Source organism: Bos grunniens, chromosome 1 (assembly GCF_055505025.1).
Source record: "Bos grunniens cultivar Pamir isolate PY7600 chromosome 1, Bosgru_T2T1.0, whole genome shotgun sequence".
Classification (NCBI taxonomy): Eukaryota; Metazoa; Chordata; class Mammalia; order Artiodactyla; family Bovidae; genus Bos; species Bos grunniens.
Genome location: NC_141165.1, coordinates 17,354,341 through 17,370,341, shown reverse-complemented (window position 1 = coordinate 17,370,341; position 16,001 = coordinate 17,354,341). Strand labels below are relative to the sequence as shown.

At 41.9% G+C, this 16,001-nt stretch overlaps 1 protein-coding gene across 2 annotated transcripts in view; it reads right to left on the bottom strand.

Moving 5' to 3' along the window:
- Nucleotides 1-16,001, bottom strand: part of DSCAM (DS cell adhesion molecule) — an 859,211-nt gene that overhangs the window by 67,451 nt on the left and 775,759 nt on the right. For both annotated transcript variants that reach the window (XM_086341570.1, XM_086341667.1), the window contains 2 exons: nt 3,840-3,993; nt 215-332 (listed from right to left, as the gene is read on the bottom strand). In XM_086341570.1, the coding sequence (XP_086197696.1) occupies nt 215-332; nt 3,840-3,993 (272 nt within the window). The remainder of the gene's footprint in view (nt 1-214; nt 333-3,839; nt 3,994-16,001) is intronic.

The following is a 16,001-nucleotide window of genomic DNA, read 5'->3' as shown; positions in this document are numbered from 1 at the left end:
AGAATTGACATGATAGATCAGATCCTTTTAGTACTAAAGCTGAGATTCCTCCCCCATCACCCTCAACCAGCTTCCTCTCTATTGCAGAAGACTGGGTAGTTTTCCTGTAGCTTTCATGAGTGTAAATCTACAACTTTATACCACGAGACCCAGAACAGTGTCCGAAGCACTCTCCTAGTGTTGTATTGAGGGCATACATTGGGTTACTGGTTACCTGTCTTTCATCCACTTTACGGCAGGAGAGGGGTCCCCAACAGCTTTACAAGGCAAGGCAATGTCTTTCATCCAGGGAGTAGTCACCGTGCCACTGAAGGTCAGGATTCGTGCGGGAGCTGGACCACCAAACAGAGCAGAAGCGCAGTGACTCTATGGATTCGTCTACAGAGGCCAAGATGACCTTCCCTAAACCAGTGACACCCCCCAAAGGTGAGTGCAGCCCTGCCAATCAATGTCACACTTCTCAACACTATTCCTTGTATCAGTGTGTCTAAGGGATTTTCATTGTACGAACATATGAACTGCTGAAAATCCCTACTATAGTATTTTCTCCCCTTGTATCAACTAGACACGGTGATCTCAAATTAAATATGTGGGACTTCATAAGCCTAGCAGCTCCAAGCTGTGCTTTCTGTGAGCCCAGTTATTTTTCGAAGCACTTTATTAAGCAATTTATCTCAACACCCCAAACTGCACATTAAAATATACTTTTAATATCTGAGAGAAGAGACAAAACAAAACATAAAGCCCCAAGACAGGAAGAGGTAAAACTGGAATGACTTCTATTTATCAGTTTTGTAGTAGTTTCCCAGCTTTTTTATATCAGCTTGATCTTCAGCACGAACGTTAAGGGAAAAATTCCAGTGACCTCTCTTGAAGTATCACTATTTTCTTGGGACAGTGATTCAGATGCTGGAACAAAAGCTTCTCCTGGGGACACTGGGCACTGGGACAGTCCCAAAGTGGCCAAAGAACATGGGGGTGGCGGGAGGGAAAAGCCCAGGGCAGCCCTGTTTGCAGGGACATCCTTGGATACCGGAGAGGCCCTGTACTAACAGGTTCCTAGCATCATCTTCTTGGGTGAGACACAAAAGCTGGCAGAGGCACCAAGAGATGAGTCTTCCAAAGGCAAAATGATCTGCTTGACCTCTGCCATACCCTGGGACCCTGGTTTCCAGGATGCTCCCTCCAGAAGCTCAGCCCATCTAGATGCACAGACAAGAAGCCTGCAGGCAGAAGCCGTTCCAATCTGATTCTGGACTCAAAAAGATGGGACCAGTGTTGGGACCCTTGCACCATTTTGGACTTGAGGGTTGAGATTGACCAATGGACATGAGGGCCAGGCTCCTCAGGAAAGTACTGGAATTCAAGGAAAGGTGGAGTTCCTGGAGCCAACTCAACAGGAGTCACCCTGGTCTAGAACACAATTTATTATGAACTAGCAGCCAACTCTGACTTTCGTTGTTTTGAGCACTGGAGGCCAGAGCAGAGAGTGAGGCAGTGCCAGTGGGCTCAGAGGCAGAGTCTATTTTATGCAACAAATGTTACAGCAAAACCCACCCACATGCTTGAAGTAACATGCCCTGCCCGAAAAGGAAACTGTGGCTCTTCCTCCTGAGGGGAGTGTCTTCAGAGGCGGCCCATAGAGGAGACCCTGTCACAGTGGAATGCTCTATCAGTAATTGACATTTCTGATTTTCCATCATGGTAACAAAAATATCCTGGGCAGGTGGCATTGGATTTCTGACACTGGAAGGCTGGTCCCTTTCATACCTTTCAGACCATCCTCTTATATGAGGAGGAATGTTCATGCAGCAAAATGGGGGTTGATTAGGGAAACTCAGCTAGAGGTAGGGCTTTTAAGCTTTCCAATAGCCCCCTCCCCTTGTAAAAAAAATACATTTTACTTTGAATTCCAGAAGCTGCACATATGTTATATGCATGTGAATGAAAATAAGGTTCTACACATGAATGCTCACTGTGTCATGCATTCTGATCTTTTCTACTTTTTTTTCAAGCCTAGTCTAGATTCCTTGACTCAATTCTATTCTGGTCATTTCAGTTCTTTAATATGCTGACTCTAACTCCTAAACTTCACTCCAGGTCTTAGGAGTGCTTTTCCACCAGCGTTTTGTGAAAGCACTGGCTAAAACCACTTCATCTTCAAGCCCAACAACCGTGGTTTCTAGAATTAATGCCTGTTGGTAGCAGTTGGCATGTTTAGGATCCCACTGTGAAATTCTAAGACTAAGCAAACTGGAGCAGGCAAGAGAATCACGTAGAATCTTTGGTGAAAAAATGCAGATTCCTCTTCTAGCTCTGTGATTCAGCGGATCTCAGGGCGAGGCGGGGGGCACTCCAGGAGGCCGTCTTTGAATGAGGACCTCAGGTGATTCTAATCAGATACTGTGCCTCACCAGCAACCTAATGTCTTTCCCAGTTCCTGTGGTGCTCTAGCTACATGGCCCTGAGCTCTGTGCTGCCCCCTGACCCTGGGCTTCCTCCCAGGACACCATTCCTCCAGGACTGGGTCTGTGGTTGCATTCTGCTCCTCCTTGTACCAAAGCCCCAGCCCTATTCCTGAACCTAACCCTGGATTTTAAAGCGGGATCTGCCAGCCTGCCTTGACCTCCCAACAAATACAACATAAGCTGCACCTGCTGCCTCTGCCTTTGGGCAGCCCCATCTGTCCAGCTTAGACCTTTTGGCCATTATAGTTTACAGTTTGCCAGGGTCTGGGGCTCCTGGGCGGTGCCAGCCCTCTGGATGCCTGCACCAACCCAGAGGCATTCCCTAGCTCAGCTCCTTTTTGGAAAGCCCATCTGGATCATCATCTCCAACTCTGGGTGAACTCTGGTTAAAAGTGAGAAGCTGGAATCTTGGAAGGTTTGTTTTCTCTTTCAGGCATCTGGAAGCCTTAAGAGTACTAAATTTTCAATGTGGTATATTTCAGAGTCAGGAGCATCTCTGGTTGGCTTGGAATTGTGAGGTAAATACTTTTGTTCATTGACAAGGGCTAATTTATGGGGACTCTGAATACTGTATGGCAGCAATTACCAGAAGTCAAATAAGAATATTCTGTGTCTGTATGTGCTTTTTAGGGCCAGTATAACATCTTAACGTGAAGATATTACATTCACTTTGTGGAACTTTTTGTTCCTAAAACAAACTTCATTTTGTTACCTAAGGTCTTTACAGCATTCTGTCAATAGCTTCCCTGGTGGCTCAGATGGTAAAGAATCTGTCTGCAATGCAGGAAACCCAGGTTCAATCTCTGGATCTAGGAGATCCCCTGGAGGAGGAAATGGTAATCCACTCCAGTATTCTGGCCTGGAGAATTCCATGGAAAGAGGATGTTGACAGGTTATAGTCCATGGGGTCACAAAGAGTTGGACACTACTGAGCAACTTTCACTTTAACATCAATTTAAGAAGAACTAATGATTTTCTTACAGTTGTCAGGTTTCAAATTCCATAGACCAAAAAATAGACATTTATCTTTAAGAAGCATGATACCTGATTTTGAAGATGGTAGAACTTGCTTGGGAAGCAGTAACGTAGTGATTTTCACTCTAAGAGATGGATGGGGTCTCCTTTTCCTAATTTCTCCTGAGACACTGGCAGTTGTAAAGCTGCTCATCCATAGGAGGTGGTATTCCGATTGGCACAGAAGCCCAGTGCCAGCTAGCAATGACCCATTTCTTGGGCTGAAATGGGCAACACGTGGTGTTCTGGTTTACTTGATTTGTGGGGCATTATCAGCTTTATTTCAAAGAGAACAGAGGTGTAAAGCCAGTACGACTGTAGTGGAAAATAAGGTCCTTCCTGCAGCGTGCCACCCACCTTTAGCAACAGGCTCCACGGTAATGATTTCACTGCTGTTGCCTCTGCCGGCTGAGGTCACGGCCACCACCCAGACGCTATACTGACGATTCCGACTCAGGTTAGGAATTCTGTAGGAAAATGAGTCAGGAGAGGCTTCAAACTCGCTGATCACCTGTGAGAGGAGACATAAATGTTCCCACATTCAAGGAGGCAATGGCACAAGTGAATCTCCTAAAGGAATGCTTATCAACATGTTATCTGTTACGAGAAACAAAAGCCACCCTCATCCTTCTCTAAAAGCTGGGGTTTGCAATTTCTACACAGTCTGCATGTCTCAATGCTGCAGCTTTGACAGCCACCAAGAGTTAAAAAGTGGAAGCAGTGACAGATTTTATTTTCCTGGGCTCCAAAATCACTCAAATGGTGAATGCAGCCATGAAATTCAAAGACCCTTGCTCCTTGGAAGGACAGCTATGACAAACCTAGACAGCATATTAGAAAGCAAAGATATCACTTTGCCAACAAAGGTCCATGTAGTCAAAGCTATGGTTTTTCCAGCAGGTGTGTACAGATGTGAAGAGTTTGACCATAAAGAAGGCTGAACACCAAAGAATTAATGCTTTCAAACTGTGGTGCTGGAGAAGACTCTTGAGAGTCCCTTGGACAGCAAGGAGCTCAAGCCTGTCAATCCTAAAGGAAATCAACCCTGAATATTCATTGGAAGGACTGATGCTGAAGCTGGAACTCCAATACTTTGGCCACCTGATGTGAAGAGCTGACTTATTGGAAAGGACTCTGATGCTGGGAAGGATTGAAGGCAAAAGGAAATTGGGGCAACAGAAGATGAGAAGATTAGACAGCATCATTGACTCAATGGACATAAGTCTCAGCAAAATCCAGGAGATGGTGAAGGACAGAGCAGCCTGGCATGCTGCAGTCCATGGGGTCGCAAAGAGTCAGACACGACTTAGCAGCTGAACAACAACAGGGGTAATTTAACCCTTTAAATATGGGTCATGACACATCTGTTTTCAGCTGGGATGGAATACCAAGAACAAGACGGATCACCCTACCTGAGACAATCAAAGAACACACAAAATATGTGAAACAACAGTTTCAAAGGCATTGCACATCAGGTGATGAAGGACAGTGATTCCTTCCCTGAAATATGGGAAATAAATGAGGTGAAGCCTGCAGTTACAGGGTAGTTACAGTTTTGTAAGAGTTTCCAGACCATGGCATTGAGAAGGGAACCAAGGAGAAGACCAGCAGCTTCCCTGAGTCGAGGAGACAGAGCTGAGAGCCCGGGAGGGGGCTGGAGTACATAGGAAGGAGTACTATGAAGAAAACTTGATGGAGAATTTTGAGAGGGTCGCTCTTAGATCTTAGCTGAGCCGATACGTGCGTGTGGGAAAGCTCTCTGAGGCCAAGGAAAGAACCACTCAAACGGATTGGAGGTTCTAGTGCTCAGCTTTCACACAAGGCTAGAAATAGTGCTTGTTCCCACCAGCCAGACAGGAAGCCCTCAGGATCGATGGGCCATTGGATACTGTGCATAGGGTCTTGATGGTGGGGGATAATTAGCCCTAGATCGAACAATGTTCTTGTGTTGCCTTCCTGCATGCGTGCTAAGTCACTTCAGTCTTGTCCGACTCTGTGACCCTATGGACTATAGCCTGCCAGGCTGCTCTGTCCATGGGATTCTCCAGGCAAGAATACTGGAGTGGGTTGCCATGCCCTCCTGCAGGGGATCTTCCAATCCAGGGGTGAAATCCATGTCTCTTATGTCTCCTTCATTGGGAGGTGGGTTCTTTACCACTAGGCGCCACCTGGGAAGCTATTGCTTAACAATTATTAAACTCAAGATTCATAAAGATCAAACCATCACTAAATAACTGAACAGCATCCATGGACAAAAGTCAAAAAGGCCTATACTTTTTATAGGAATAAAAAAATCCAATAAGGTAAAAGATATAATATTTGGCATCCAATAAAATTTTCTAGATATGAATAACCCGACTATGTAGCAACTAATGAACAGATAAAGAAAATGTATTGCACCATAAAATAGAGGATTATTCAGCAATATAAAGAAATGAAGCACTGATACATGCTTAACTTCCATAAATCATGAAAACACTGTACTAAGTGAAAGAAGCCAATCCCAACGAACTATTTACCAGATCATTATGCTTAGATTATCATATTAGGCTATGTCATATTAGACTAATATGATTATCATATGAGATTAATATGATTACCTTGTATGAAATGTTCAGAATAGGCAAATCCATAGTAGCAGAAAGTAGATTAATGGTTTCCCAGGGCAGGATAGAAGAGGGGAAGAATGGGGATACATTGATAGTGGGCATGGCGGGATGATGAATGTTCTAAAATTAGATATCAATAGGGACTCTACAACCCTCTAAATATTCTAAAAGTCACTGAATTATATACTATAAAAGCATGGATTTCATGGTATGTGAACTATAACTAAAACAGAAAAACCTGTTAAAATGGATGGACCTAGAGATGATCATACTAAGTCAGAAAGTGAAAGACAAATATGATATGACATCAGAATCAAAGACATAGAGAACAGACTTGGGGTTACCAGGAGACAGAGGGTAGGGGACGGTGGATTGGGAGTTTGGGATTAGCAGAGGGAAGCTGGTGTACACAGCATGGGAAAGCAACACGGCACTACTGTATAACACAGGGACTGTATCCAATGCCCTGTGATGATAACACGGGGACTGTATTCAATACCCCATGATGATAACACGGGGACTGTATCCAACGCCCTGTGATGATAACATGGGGACTGTATTCAACACCCTGTGATGATAACATGGGGACTGTACCCAACACCCTGTGATGATAACACGGGGACTGTATTCAATACCCTGTGATGATAACATGGGGACTGTATCCAACGCCCTGTGATGATAACATGGAGACTGTATTCAACACCCTGTGATGATAACACAGGGACTGTATTTAATATCCCATGATGATAACACAGGGAGCTGTATTCAATACCCTGTGATGAGTCACAATGGAAAGACATGAAAAAAGATGCTGTTCAGCAGAAATTAACACATTATACTTCGATAAAATAAATTATAAAAAACTTATAAAAAATTCCAAAAATGCAAAGAAACAACAAAAAGCAAGACTCGTACATACAATATAATTTAATCAATCAAAATTGACCTATAATTGACAAAGATTTTACAGACAAGGGCATTAAAACGGTTATAATTGTATTATAGTTGCATTATAACTATAGATATTAAAAGCCTAAACATAGACACGAATGATATAAAAAGACCAAAATCAAACTTGAGATGAAATTATAATATGTGACAAGAATTATACACTGGATTAGATTAATAGTAGAGTAGATCTTGCAGGAAAAAAAGGGTTAGCAAACTTGAAGTTATATTACTAGATGAAGCACAGAGATAAAAGAGAATACAAAATCTAACACAGCATTAATGAGCTATGGAGCAACATCAAGCAGCTTAACATATATGTAGTTGGAACCACTAAAGGAGGCAGGACAGAAAAAAAGCGTTTGAAGAAATACTGGTTAAAATTTTTTTGCAATTTGATGAAAACTATAAGCCCAGAAAGCCAAAAATCTAAATAAAATCCAGCCACAAAATATGAATAAAACCATGCCAAGGTACATCATAATCTAATTAAGAAGACAGTCATAAAAGGAGCTAGAGAAAAACCATGTTAGATAACATTAAGAACAAAGACAAGGATGTCAGATCTTTTATATGCGGAATCTGGAGAGGAATGATACAAATAAAGTTTTGTCTCTGTTTCATCTATTAATATATCTTATTTATAAAACAGAAACAGACTCACAGACTTAGAGAATGACCTTATGGTTGCTGGGGGCAGGAAGAATGGGGGGCTAGTTAGGGAATTTGGGATCCACATGTACACACTGCTGTATTTAACTAATGCCACATAAGTGGCAGCTTGGAAAGGCGGGAGCTGGAGGAGAATGGACACTGTACATGTGTGGCTGAGCTGCTCTGCCGTGCATCTGAAACTACCACAGCATTGTCAGTTGGCTATGAAAGTGAAAGTGACGTCGCTCAGTCGTGTCCGACTCTTTGCGACCCCACGGACTGTAGCCTACCACGCTCCTCCATCCATGGGATTTTCCAGGCAAGGGTACTGCCGTGGGTTGCCATTTCCTTCTTCAGAGGATCTTCCCAACCCAGGGATTGAACCCGGGTCTTCCGAATTGCAGGCAGACACTTTACTGTCTGAGCTACCAGGGAAGTAATTGGCTATAGTCCCATATAAAATAAAAAGTTGAAAAAAGGAAGGATGTCAGTGAGTCTTGTCAAAAACAATTTTAATCTGAATATCTTCCCTTAAGTCATATATTGAAAGCACACTCTTCCAGGACATGGAAGCAACCTAAATGTCTATCAACAGAGGAATGGATAAAAAAAATGTAGTACATATATATATCATAGAATACTACTCGGCCATAAAAAAGCAGAAAATAATGCCATTTACAGAAATATGGATGGACCTAATGGCAATCCACTCCAGTACTCTTGCCTGGAAAATCCCATGGACAGAGGAGCCTGGTAGGCTACAGTCCATGGGGTCGCAGAGAGTCGGACACGACTGAGCGACTTCACTTCACTTAATGACTGTCCTGTTGAGTGAAGTAAGTCAGACACAGAAAGACAAGTATCATATGATATTGCTTATATGTAGAATCTTATAAAAGAACAAAAATGAATTTATTTACAAAACAGAAGTACAGTCACAAATGTAGAAAACAAACTTATGATTACAGGGGGAAATAAACTGAGAGATTGGGACTGACATATACATGCTATTATATATAAAATAGATAACTAATAAGAACCTGCTGTAGAGCACAGGAAATTCTACTTAATACTCTGCACTGGACTATCTGGGGAAAATCTAAAGAATGAATGGACATATGTGTTGATATATGTATAATTGATTCACTTTTCTGATTCATACACCAGAAACTAGCACAACATTATAAACCAAATATACTCCAATAAATTTTTTTTAAAAGATAAACAAGTACTAGGGATGTAATATACAACATGATAAGTAAAATTAACACTGCTGTATGTTGTATTATGAAAATTAAGAGAGTAAATCCTAAGAATTCTCATCACAAGGAAAATTTTTTTTCTATTTCTTTAATTTTATATCTATATGAGATGACAGAGGTTCACTAACCTTACTATAGTAATCATTTCATGATATGTGTAAGTCAAATCAGTATGCTGCACACCTTAAACTTACATAGTGTGGTATGTCCATGATATTTCAAGAAAATTGGAAGAAAAAAATGAAAAAGATAACAATGTAGTGTGGGGTTCATAAAACATATAAAAGTGAAATGTATGCGAGCAACTGCTCAGATGTTAGGAAGGGAGAAAGATGGAAGCGTACTACCATAAGGTTTCAAACTATCAGTGAAGTGCTTAGTATCACTTGAAAGTAGAATGTAGAAAGTGAAAGGAAAGTGCAAGTCTCTCAGTCATGTCCAACTCTTTGCTACCCCACAGACTATACAGTCCATGAAATTCTCCAGGCCAGAATACTGGAAAGTCCTGATGGCTCATCAGGTAAAGTTAAAGGAGTGTGTATTAACCCCAAAGAAGCCATTAAAGTTACAAAATAAGAGTACAGTGAAAGCAACGAGCCAACAAAAAATAAAATGGAATTATAAAAAATATTCACTTGATACAAAGAAGGCCACAAAAGAATAAAAGGGAAACAAATAGGAAAATAAGAATGTAGCAAGATTGTAGGCTTAAACTGTGTCCATATAACTATACTTATATTAAGTGTTAATGCTCTAAAATCCTAATTAAAGAGAAAGATTTTGAGACTGGATATGAAAGCAATATCTAAATACATGCCGCCAACAAGAAATGTTTTTCAAATATAAAAATACAATTAGGCTAAAAATAAAAGGACAGAAAAGCTATCCCAGGCTGTATTATTATTATTATTTTTTGCTGTTTAGTTGCTAAGTCACGTCTGACTTTTTGCGACCCCATGGACTGTAGCCCACAAGGCTCCTCTGTCCGTGGGATTACCCAGGCAAGAAAGCTGGAGTAGGTTGCCATTTCCTTCTCCATCTCAGGCTACCATCAATCAAAAAAAAGTTGGAGTGGTTTTCTTAACATCAAATGAAGTAGATTTATGAGCAGAGAATATTACCAGTGAGAAAGAAAGTAATTTTATAGTGATAAATGGATCAATTCATCAAAAGAACATAGAAATCTTAAACATCTATGAATTTAATTACAAAGCAGCAGTCCGGACACAGACTAACACAGAACTTAGCACTGAGGAATGAGGTGCTGCTGTAACAAGCACCTAAACATGTGGCGGTGGCTTTGAGCTGGGTAGAGCCGGAAGAGTTTTGAGGGTGATGCTAGAACAAGTTGAGATTGCCATGAAGCAAGTGGGAAGGGTGATTCTGATGAAAGTTCAGAAAGAAAAGAGGAGACCTGGGGGGAAGCCTCCGTCTTCTCAGAGAATACATAAATAATCATGAATAGGAAGCTGGTAGAAATGGGGCTGTTAAAGGCCATTTCAGTGGATGGATATCAGGAACACGCTGGACAATGGAGAAAAGGCAATCCTTGTTACAAAGTGGCAAAGAAGCTGGCTGAACTGGGGTCTGCGAGTGATGAAACTGGATGTCTAGCCAAAGATATTTCTAAACGAAGTATTGGTTCCTACTGACAGTGGTAGGAAAACTGAGAAAACAGACATAAATTGAAGAAGGAATTGTGAAGCAAAAAGGAACTAGGACTTAACAATTTGGAAAATTCTTAGCCTAACCATATTGCAAGGAAACTGAGGTACAGAAGTGACCCACTGAGGTCACAGTGCCAGACAAGGGTGAGCAGAGGCTCAAGTTCAGTACTTCTGATCCAAGGGCAGTGCTGTTTTTCCCACTCCATGCTGCCAATTACAAGCAAGCCAATGCATGAAGGGTTTACTCTTACCCTTGTGAGCTGTTAAGTCAACCTTATGTAGGTCAGGAGGCTGCATAAGCTGCAATCCCAGCTTGGCAGTCAAACAGGGGACACGGATGTTTGCTATTTTTTTTTGTTTAGTCGCTAAGTTGTGTCTGACACTTTTGTGACCCCTTGGACTGTAGCCCACAGGGCTCCTCTGTCCATGGGATTCTCCAGGCAAGAATACTGGAGTGGGTTGTCATTTACTTCTCCAGGGGGTCTTCCCAACCCAGGGATCCAACCCAAGTCTCCTGCATTGCAGGCAGAATCTTTACTACTGAGCCAACAGTACACCTCCTAATTGTCATAAAATCCATGCTCCCTCAATAAAAAGTAGCGTCAGAGAATTTCCCATTGTCAACTATTTGACGTACAGGTACCTGGTGTGAGAGGAGTAAAGGAGACCATAAGTCCCTTGCTCAGAGTGCTCAGAGGTGCCTGCACGCTAGGCTGCATGTGAGCATCGGTGCTCCACTTGTCCCTTTATCTACCCAAACTGCCCCCCACTCCCCAACACACACACACACACACAAGCCTAATTCCTTTTTAGAAAATCATGGGAAAAAATGAATCCCTCTAGAAGTTCAGAGGGAATTTGGCTTGTTTCCTGGAAAACCGAAGAGACGATCCCCAAACTGTGTGTATGCTTGTGTTCTGCAATGTTTGAAGGCTATGCTATTGCCAAATTAATTATACGAAGCTTATGATGTGCAAATTATAACAATTGTTTCTATTGAACACTCAGCATCAACAGAGCATTAGAATATATTTACAAAATCTTCTGTGAAGAGTACATGCTGCTGCTGCTAAGTCGCTTCAGTCGTGTCCGACTCTGTGCGACCCCATAGACTGCAGCCCACCAGGCTCCCCCGTCCCTGGGATTCTCCAGGCAAGAACACTGGAGTGGGCTGCCATTGCCTTCTCCAATGCATGAAAGTGAAAAGTGAAAAGTGAAAGTGAAGTCGCTCAGACGTGTCTGACTCCTAGCGACCCCATGGACTGCAGCCTACCAGGCTCCTCCATCCATGGGATTTTCCAGGCAAGAGTACTGGAGTGGGGTGCCATTGCCTTCTCCATAGTCTTCAGTTAAAACTCAATCACTCCCCTGTCTATAACATACAATTGGTCTTTATTCATTGAATTTTTACCTGAAACATGAGCTATAGCTAAACATGAGGCTAAAATCAATGATAAAAATACGACTTCTTATGTAAATATTTGTTGCACCATTTACATAGATGATTAACTAAAAGTTGAAACAAAGAAGGTTTATGCATAAAAACTTCCCCCAGTTGGAATGATTTTTCTCTATACATTAGGATGGAAAACAGGAGTCGAGATACTTTGGGGTTCCTGCTGGGTATTTGGGAAAATTGGTTACATAGATGCTGTCACTACGCTGCCCTGAGGACTTCCACAATTGAGCACAATTTTTTTGGTCTCAGTAGAAGAGCAAGCAGAAAATTGACTGAACAATTTAAGCAATTGAAGAGGTGATTCATTTTCTTTGTACACACACACACACACATATATATACGTAACTGGATAGTAAATGTAACTTTTCTTGTTTTCATGAAGTTTTGGCAACATCCTTAAGAAGTGAGAATAGTTCCAAAGACACCAGTACTTTCTTGCCTTATAAAAAAGTGAGACCACCTACCCAGGCCTTTCTGATTCTAATGTTTTGATGGTCATTTACCTCTGAGTCCCATAAGAGGCTGAGTCAAGAATAGGATATTTTTGCTGACGGATGTCTGTGTGCATTCCCACCTATGGATTGTAGAGGCCTGTGAGCTCACCTTAGAGACTGGTGAGTCACACCTGAGAAGATTAAATGCTAACTCAGCTCACAGAGGAGAGAAGGCTGTGCTGGAACTAGATGTCATTTGCAAGTTGTTGGTTTAAGGATGCTCACATATGGTCCCATAGAGGGAAGCAAGGCGGACATCTCCAGAGAGATGCTCATAGGTGTGAGATGTCTCCAATAAAGAGGTATACTGCAAATTATATGGTGTTTGTCTTAAACAGCCTTATTTATCCATTGTTGTTGTTTTTTAGTCTCTAAGTCATGTCTGACTCTTTGCAACTCCATGGACTGTAGCCTGCCAGGCTCTTCTGTCCATGGGGATTTCTAGGCAAGAGTACTGGAGTGGATTGCATTTTCCTTCTCCAGGGGATCTTCCCAACCCAGGGATTAAAACTGCATCTCCTGTAAGTCTGCCGCATTGCAGGCAGATTCTTTACTGCTGAGCCACTGGGTAAACTCTTTACTTATCCATCTTGTTCTTGTTAGTCTTTCAATCATATCCAACTCTTTACGACCCCATGGACCATAGCCCACCAGGCTCCTCTGTACATGGATTCTTTAGGCAAAAATACCAGAGTGGGTTGCCATTTCCTTCTCCAGGGTTACTTGTCCATGAAAGTGAAAGTTGCTCAGTTGTGTCCAACTCTTTGCGACCCCATTAACTGTAGTCCATGGAATTCTCCAGACCAGAGTATTGGAGTCGTGGCCTTTCCCCTATCCAGAGGATCTTCCCAACCCAGATCTCCTGCATTGCAGGAGGATTCTTTACCAGCTGAACCACAAGGGAAGCCCAAGAACACTGGAGTGGGTAGCCTATCCCTTCTCCAGTGGATCTTCCTGACTAGATGGTGCATAATTCAACCATTGCTGACATGTTCAAGAGGTGGCAACAGATAAGAGAAAAAGAGCTCTATGGGAAAAAGGTTAATTAGAAGCTCATTCATGGTAGTGAAGCTAATCTATTTGTTTAAATCCTTTCCCTTAACGCTCAGCCAAAAATGATTGTTCTGAGAAAAAGGGAGGATGACTATTACTTATGAAATGTTTTCCTTAACATTCTACATAGTATATAATAATATTGATTCTATTAACATTTCCTTAATTTTGTTTTTATTGGATGCCAGATTTTCCAACATGAGGATTAAATCATGTTTAAGCTGACTTGCTAATTTCTACCTTCATTCTGTTATATGATGCTACCTCCTAAATGCTAGGAATGTTCAGTGAGAAGGATTGATTTCATTTCCATATTTTTCCTGATACTTCAACCAGGCTAATCTCTCACAAATTTTGAAGAGTTAAATGAACACAGAGGGACAGAATAGAAAAATAGAAAAGACCATAGTAGAGCTTCACTCTGCTGTGGGCAACAAGACAGGAAATTGTACCATAAGGAAACACAGACTCCCAGTGCAGTTTCTTAGGGATGAAAGAATCCAATCTGGCAAAAGGAGAAATTGTGGGGAGGGTAGAAAGACACTTTTCTCTATATTTAAATATCTAACTATTTAATTTTCTTTCTGGTAAATCTTAAACTCTCTAATGTCATCATTTTCAGTTAGGACAGAGATATTAGCCATTCTAGAAGATGTGATTATCCCCCAAAATAAAACATGAATTAATCCTGAGTGGATGACTGCAATTGGGCTAAACATTTGTTTTCAGGGAAGAGTAGTGTTACGTTATGACCTGTAGACATACAAAACCAATCAACATTCGGAAAGCTCTGATGCCAGGTATATGACTCGTATAGGCTTGGCTCTTCACAGGAAGTTTTGTCCCACAGCTCATTTTTGTTTTTAACCTTTTTATTTTGTATTGGGATATATGCTAAGTCACTTCAGTTGTGTCCGACTCTGTGCGACCCCATAGACGGCAGCCCACCAGGCTCCTCTGTCCCTGGGATTCTCCAGGCAAGAGTACTGGAGTGGGGTGCCATTGCCTTCTCCAGAACCTATTAACAGTGTTGTGATAGTTTTAGGTGAACAGCAAAGGGATTCAGCCAAAGGTATATATGTATCCCTTCTCCCCAAACTCCCTCCCATCCAGGCTGTCAGATTACACTGAGAAGAGATCCATGTGCTAGACAGCAGGCTCTTGTTGGTTATACACTGTAAATATAGCAGCCCGCAACTCATTTTTGACTGTGGTTTATGCCAGCATGATGGAGCAGACAGAGCATCTGTAGATTGGGCTGGCCAATTATTCCAAGCCTATCATAAATTCCTATTAGCTACTGAGAAAAAAAAAATCTGTTTTCTCATCTAAAAACTATTTAAACATGCTGATTATATCAGAAACCATTTAACCTGATGTTGATTATTAGGTAATCACTCTCCATTGAAATCCTTGAAGTGACAGTGAAGTTATTTATTTCTTAGTCCATGAGAGATGGTTAAATAAGAAGAGCAGCGTTCTTCTCTTTAGCTGGTGTCATGTAGCAAGGGCAATCTATAGCTTTCTTGAGGGAAGACTTTGGTATTATTTTGGGACCCACACTTAAATTATAACATATGCAAGTATTTTATCTACTGAGCTGTTGCAGATATAGTGCTTATAAATGGAATGTTCATGGGTTTTTGCTGTGGGAGGTGGGCTGTTATGCCAACGCTACTACATTGCAAGTATGGAGGCTGTTGTTGGTGCTCTTTAGTCGCTAAGTAATATCCAACTCTTTTGCGATCCCATGGACTGTAGCTCACCAGGCTCCTCTGTCCATGGGATTCCTCTGGCAAGAATACTGGCATGGGTTGCCGTTTCCTTCTCTAGGGGATCTGCCCGACCCAGGGATTGAACCCGTGTCTCCTGCATTGTAGGTGGACTCTTTACCTCTGAGCCACCAGGGAAGACCGTATAGAGGCTGATATGTATGGAAATCTGTGATGAGGCTTGACAATAGTTACAGGACACCTGGGGTAGGTCATATAAGCTTGCTGGACTCCAGATCTCTTCTTTGGGCTGTGCAAATGCTCTTAATATCATGCCTAGTGATCATAAAAGCTCATAAATAGCTGTTGAGCTTGAATTCATAGACATTTATGGAGTTTTATTCCTTTGTTAGATTATAAGGGGGGCTTTCTAGGTGGCTCTAGCGGTAAAGAACTCACCTGCCAAAATAGACATAAGAGACGCAGGTTCGATCCCTGGGTTGGGAAGATCCCCTGGAGGAGGGCATGGCAACCCCCTCCCGTATTCTTGCTTGGAGAATCCCATGGACAGAGAAGCCTGGCAGCTATAGTCCATAGGGCCACAAAGAGTTGGACACAACTGAAGCAACTTAGCACACACCCACACAAGATAAGTTTGCTC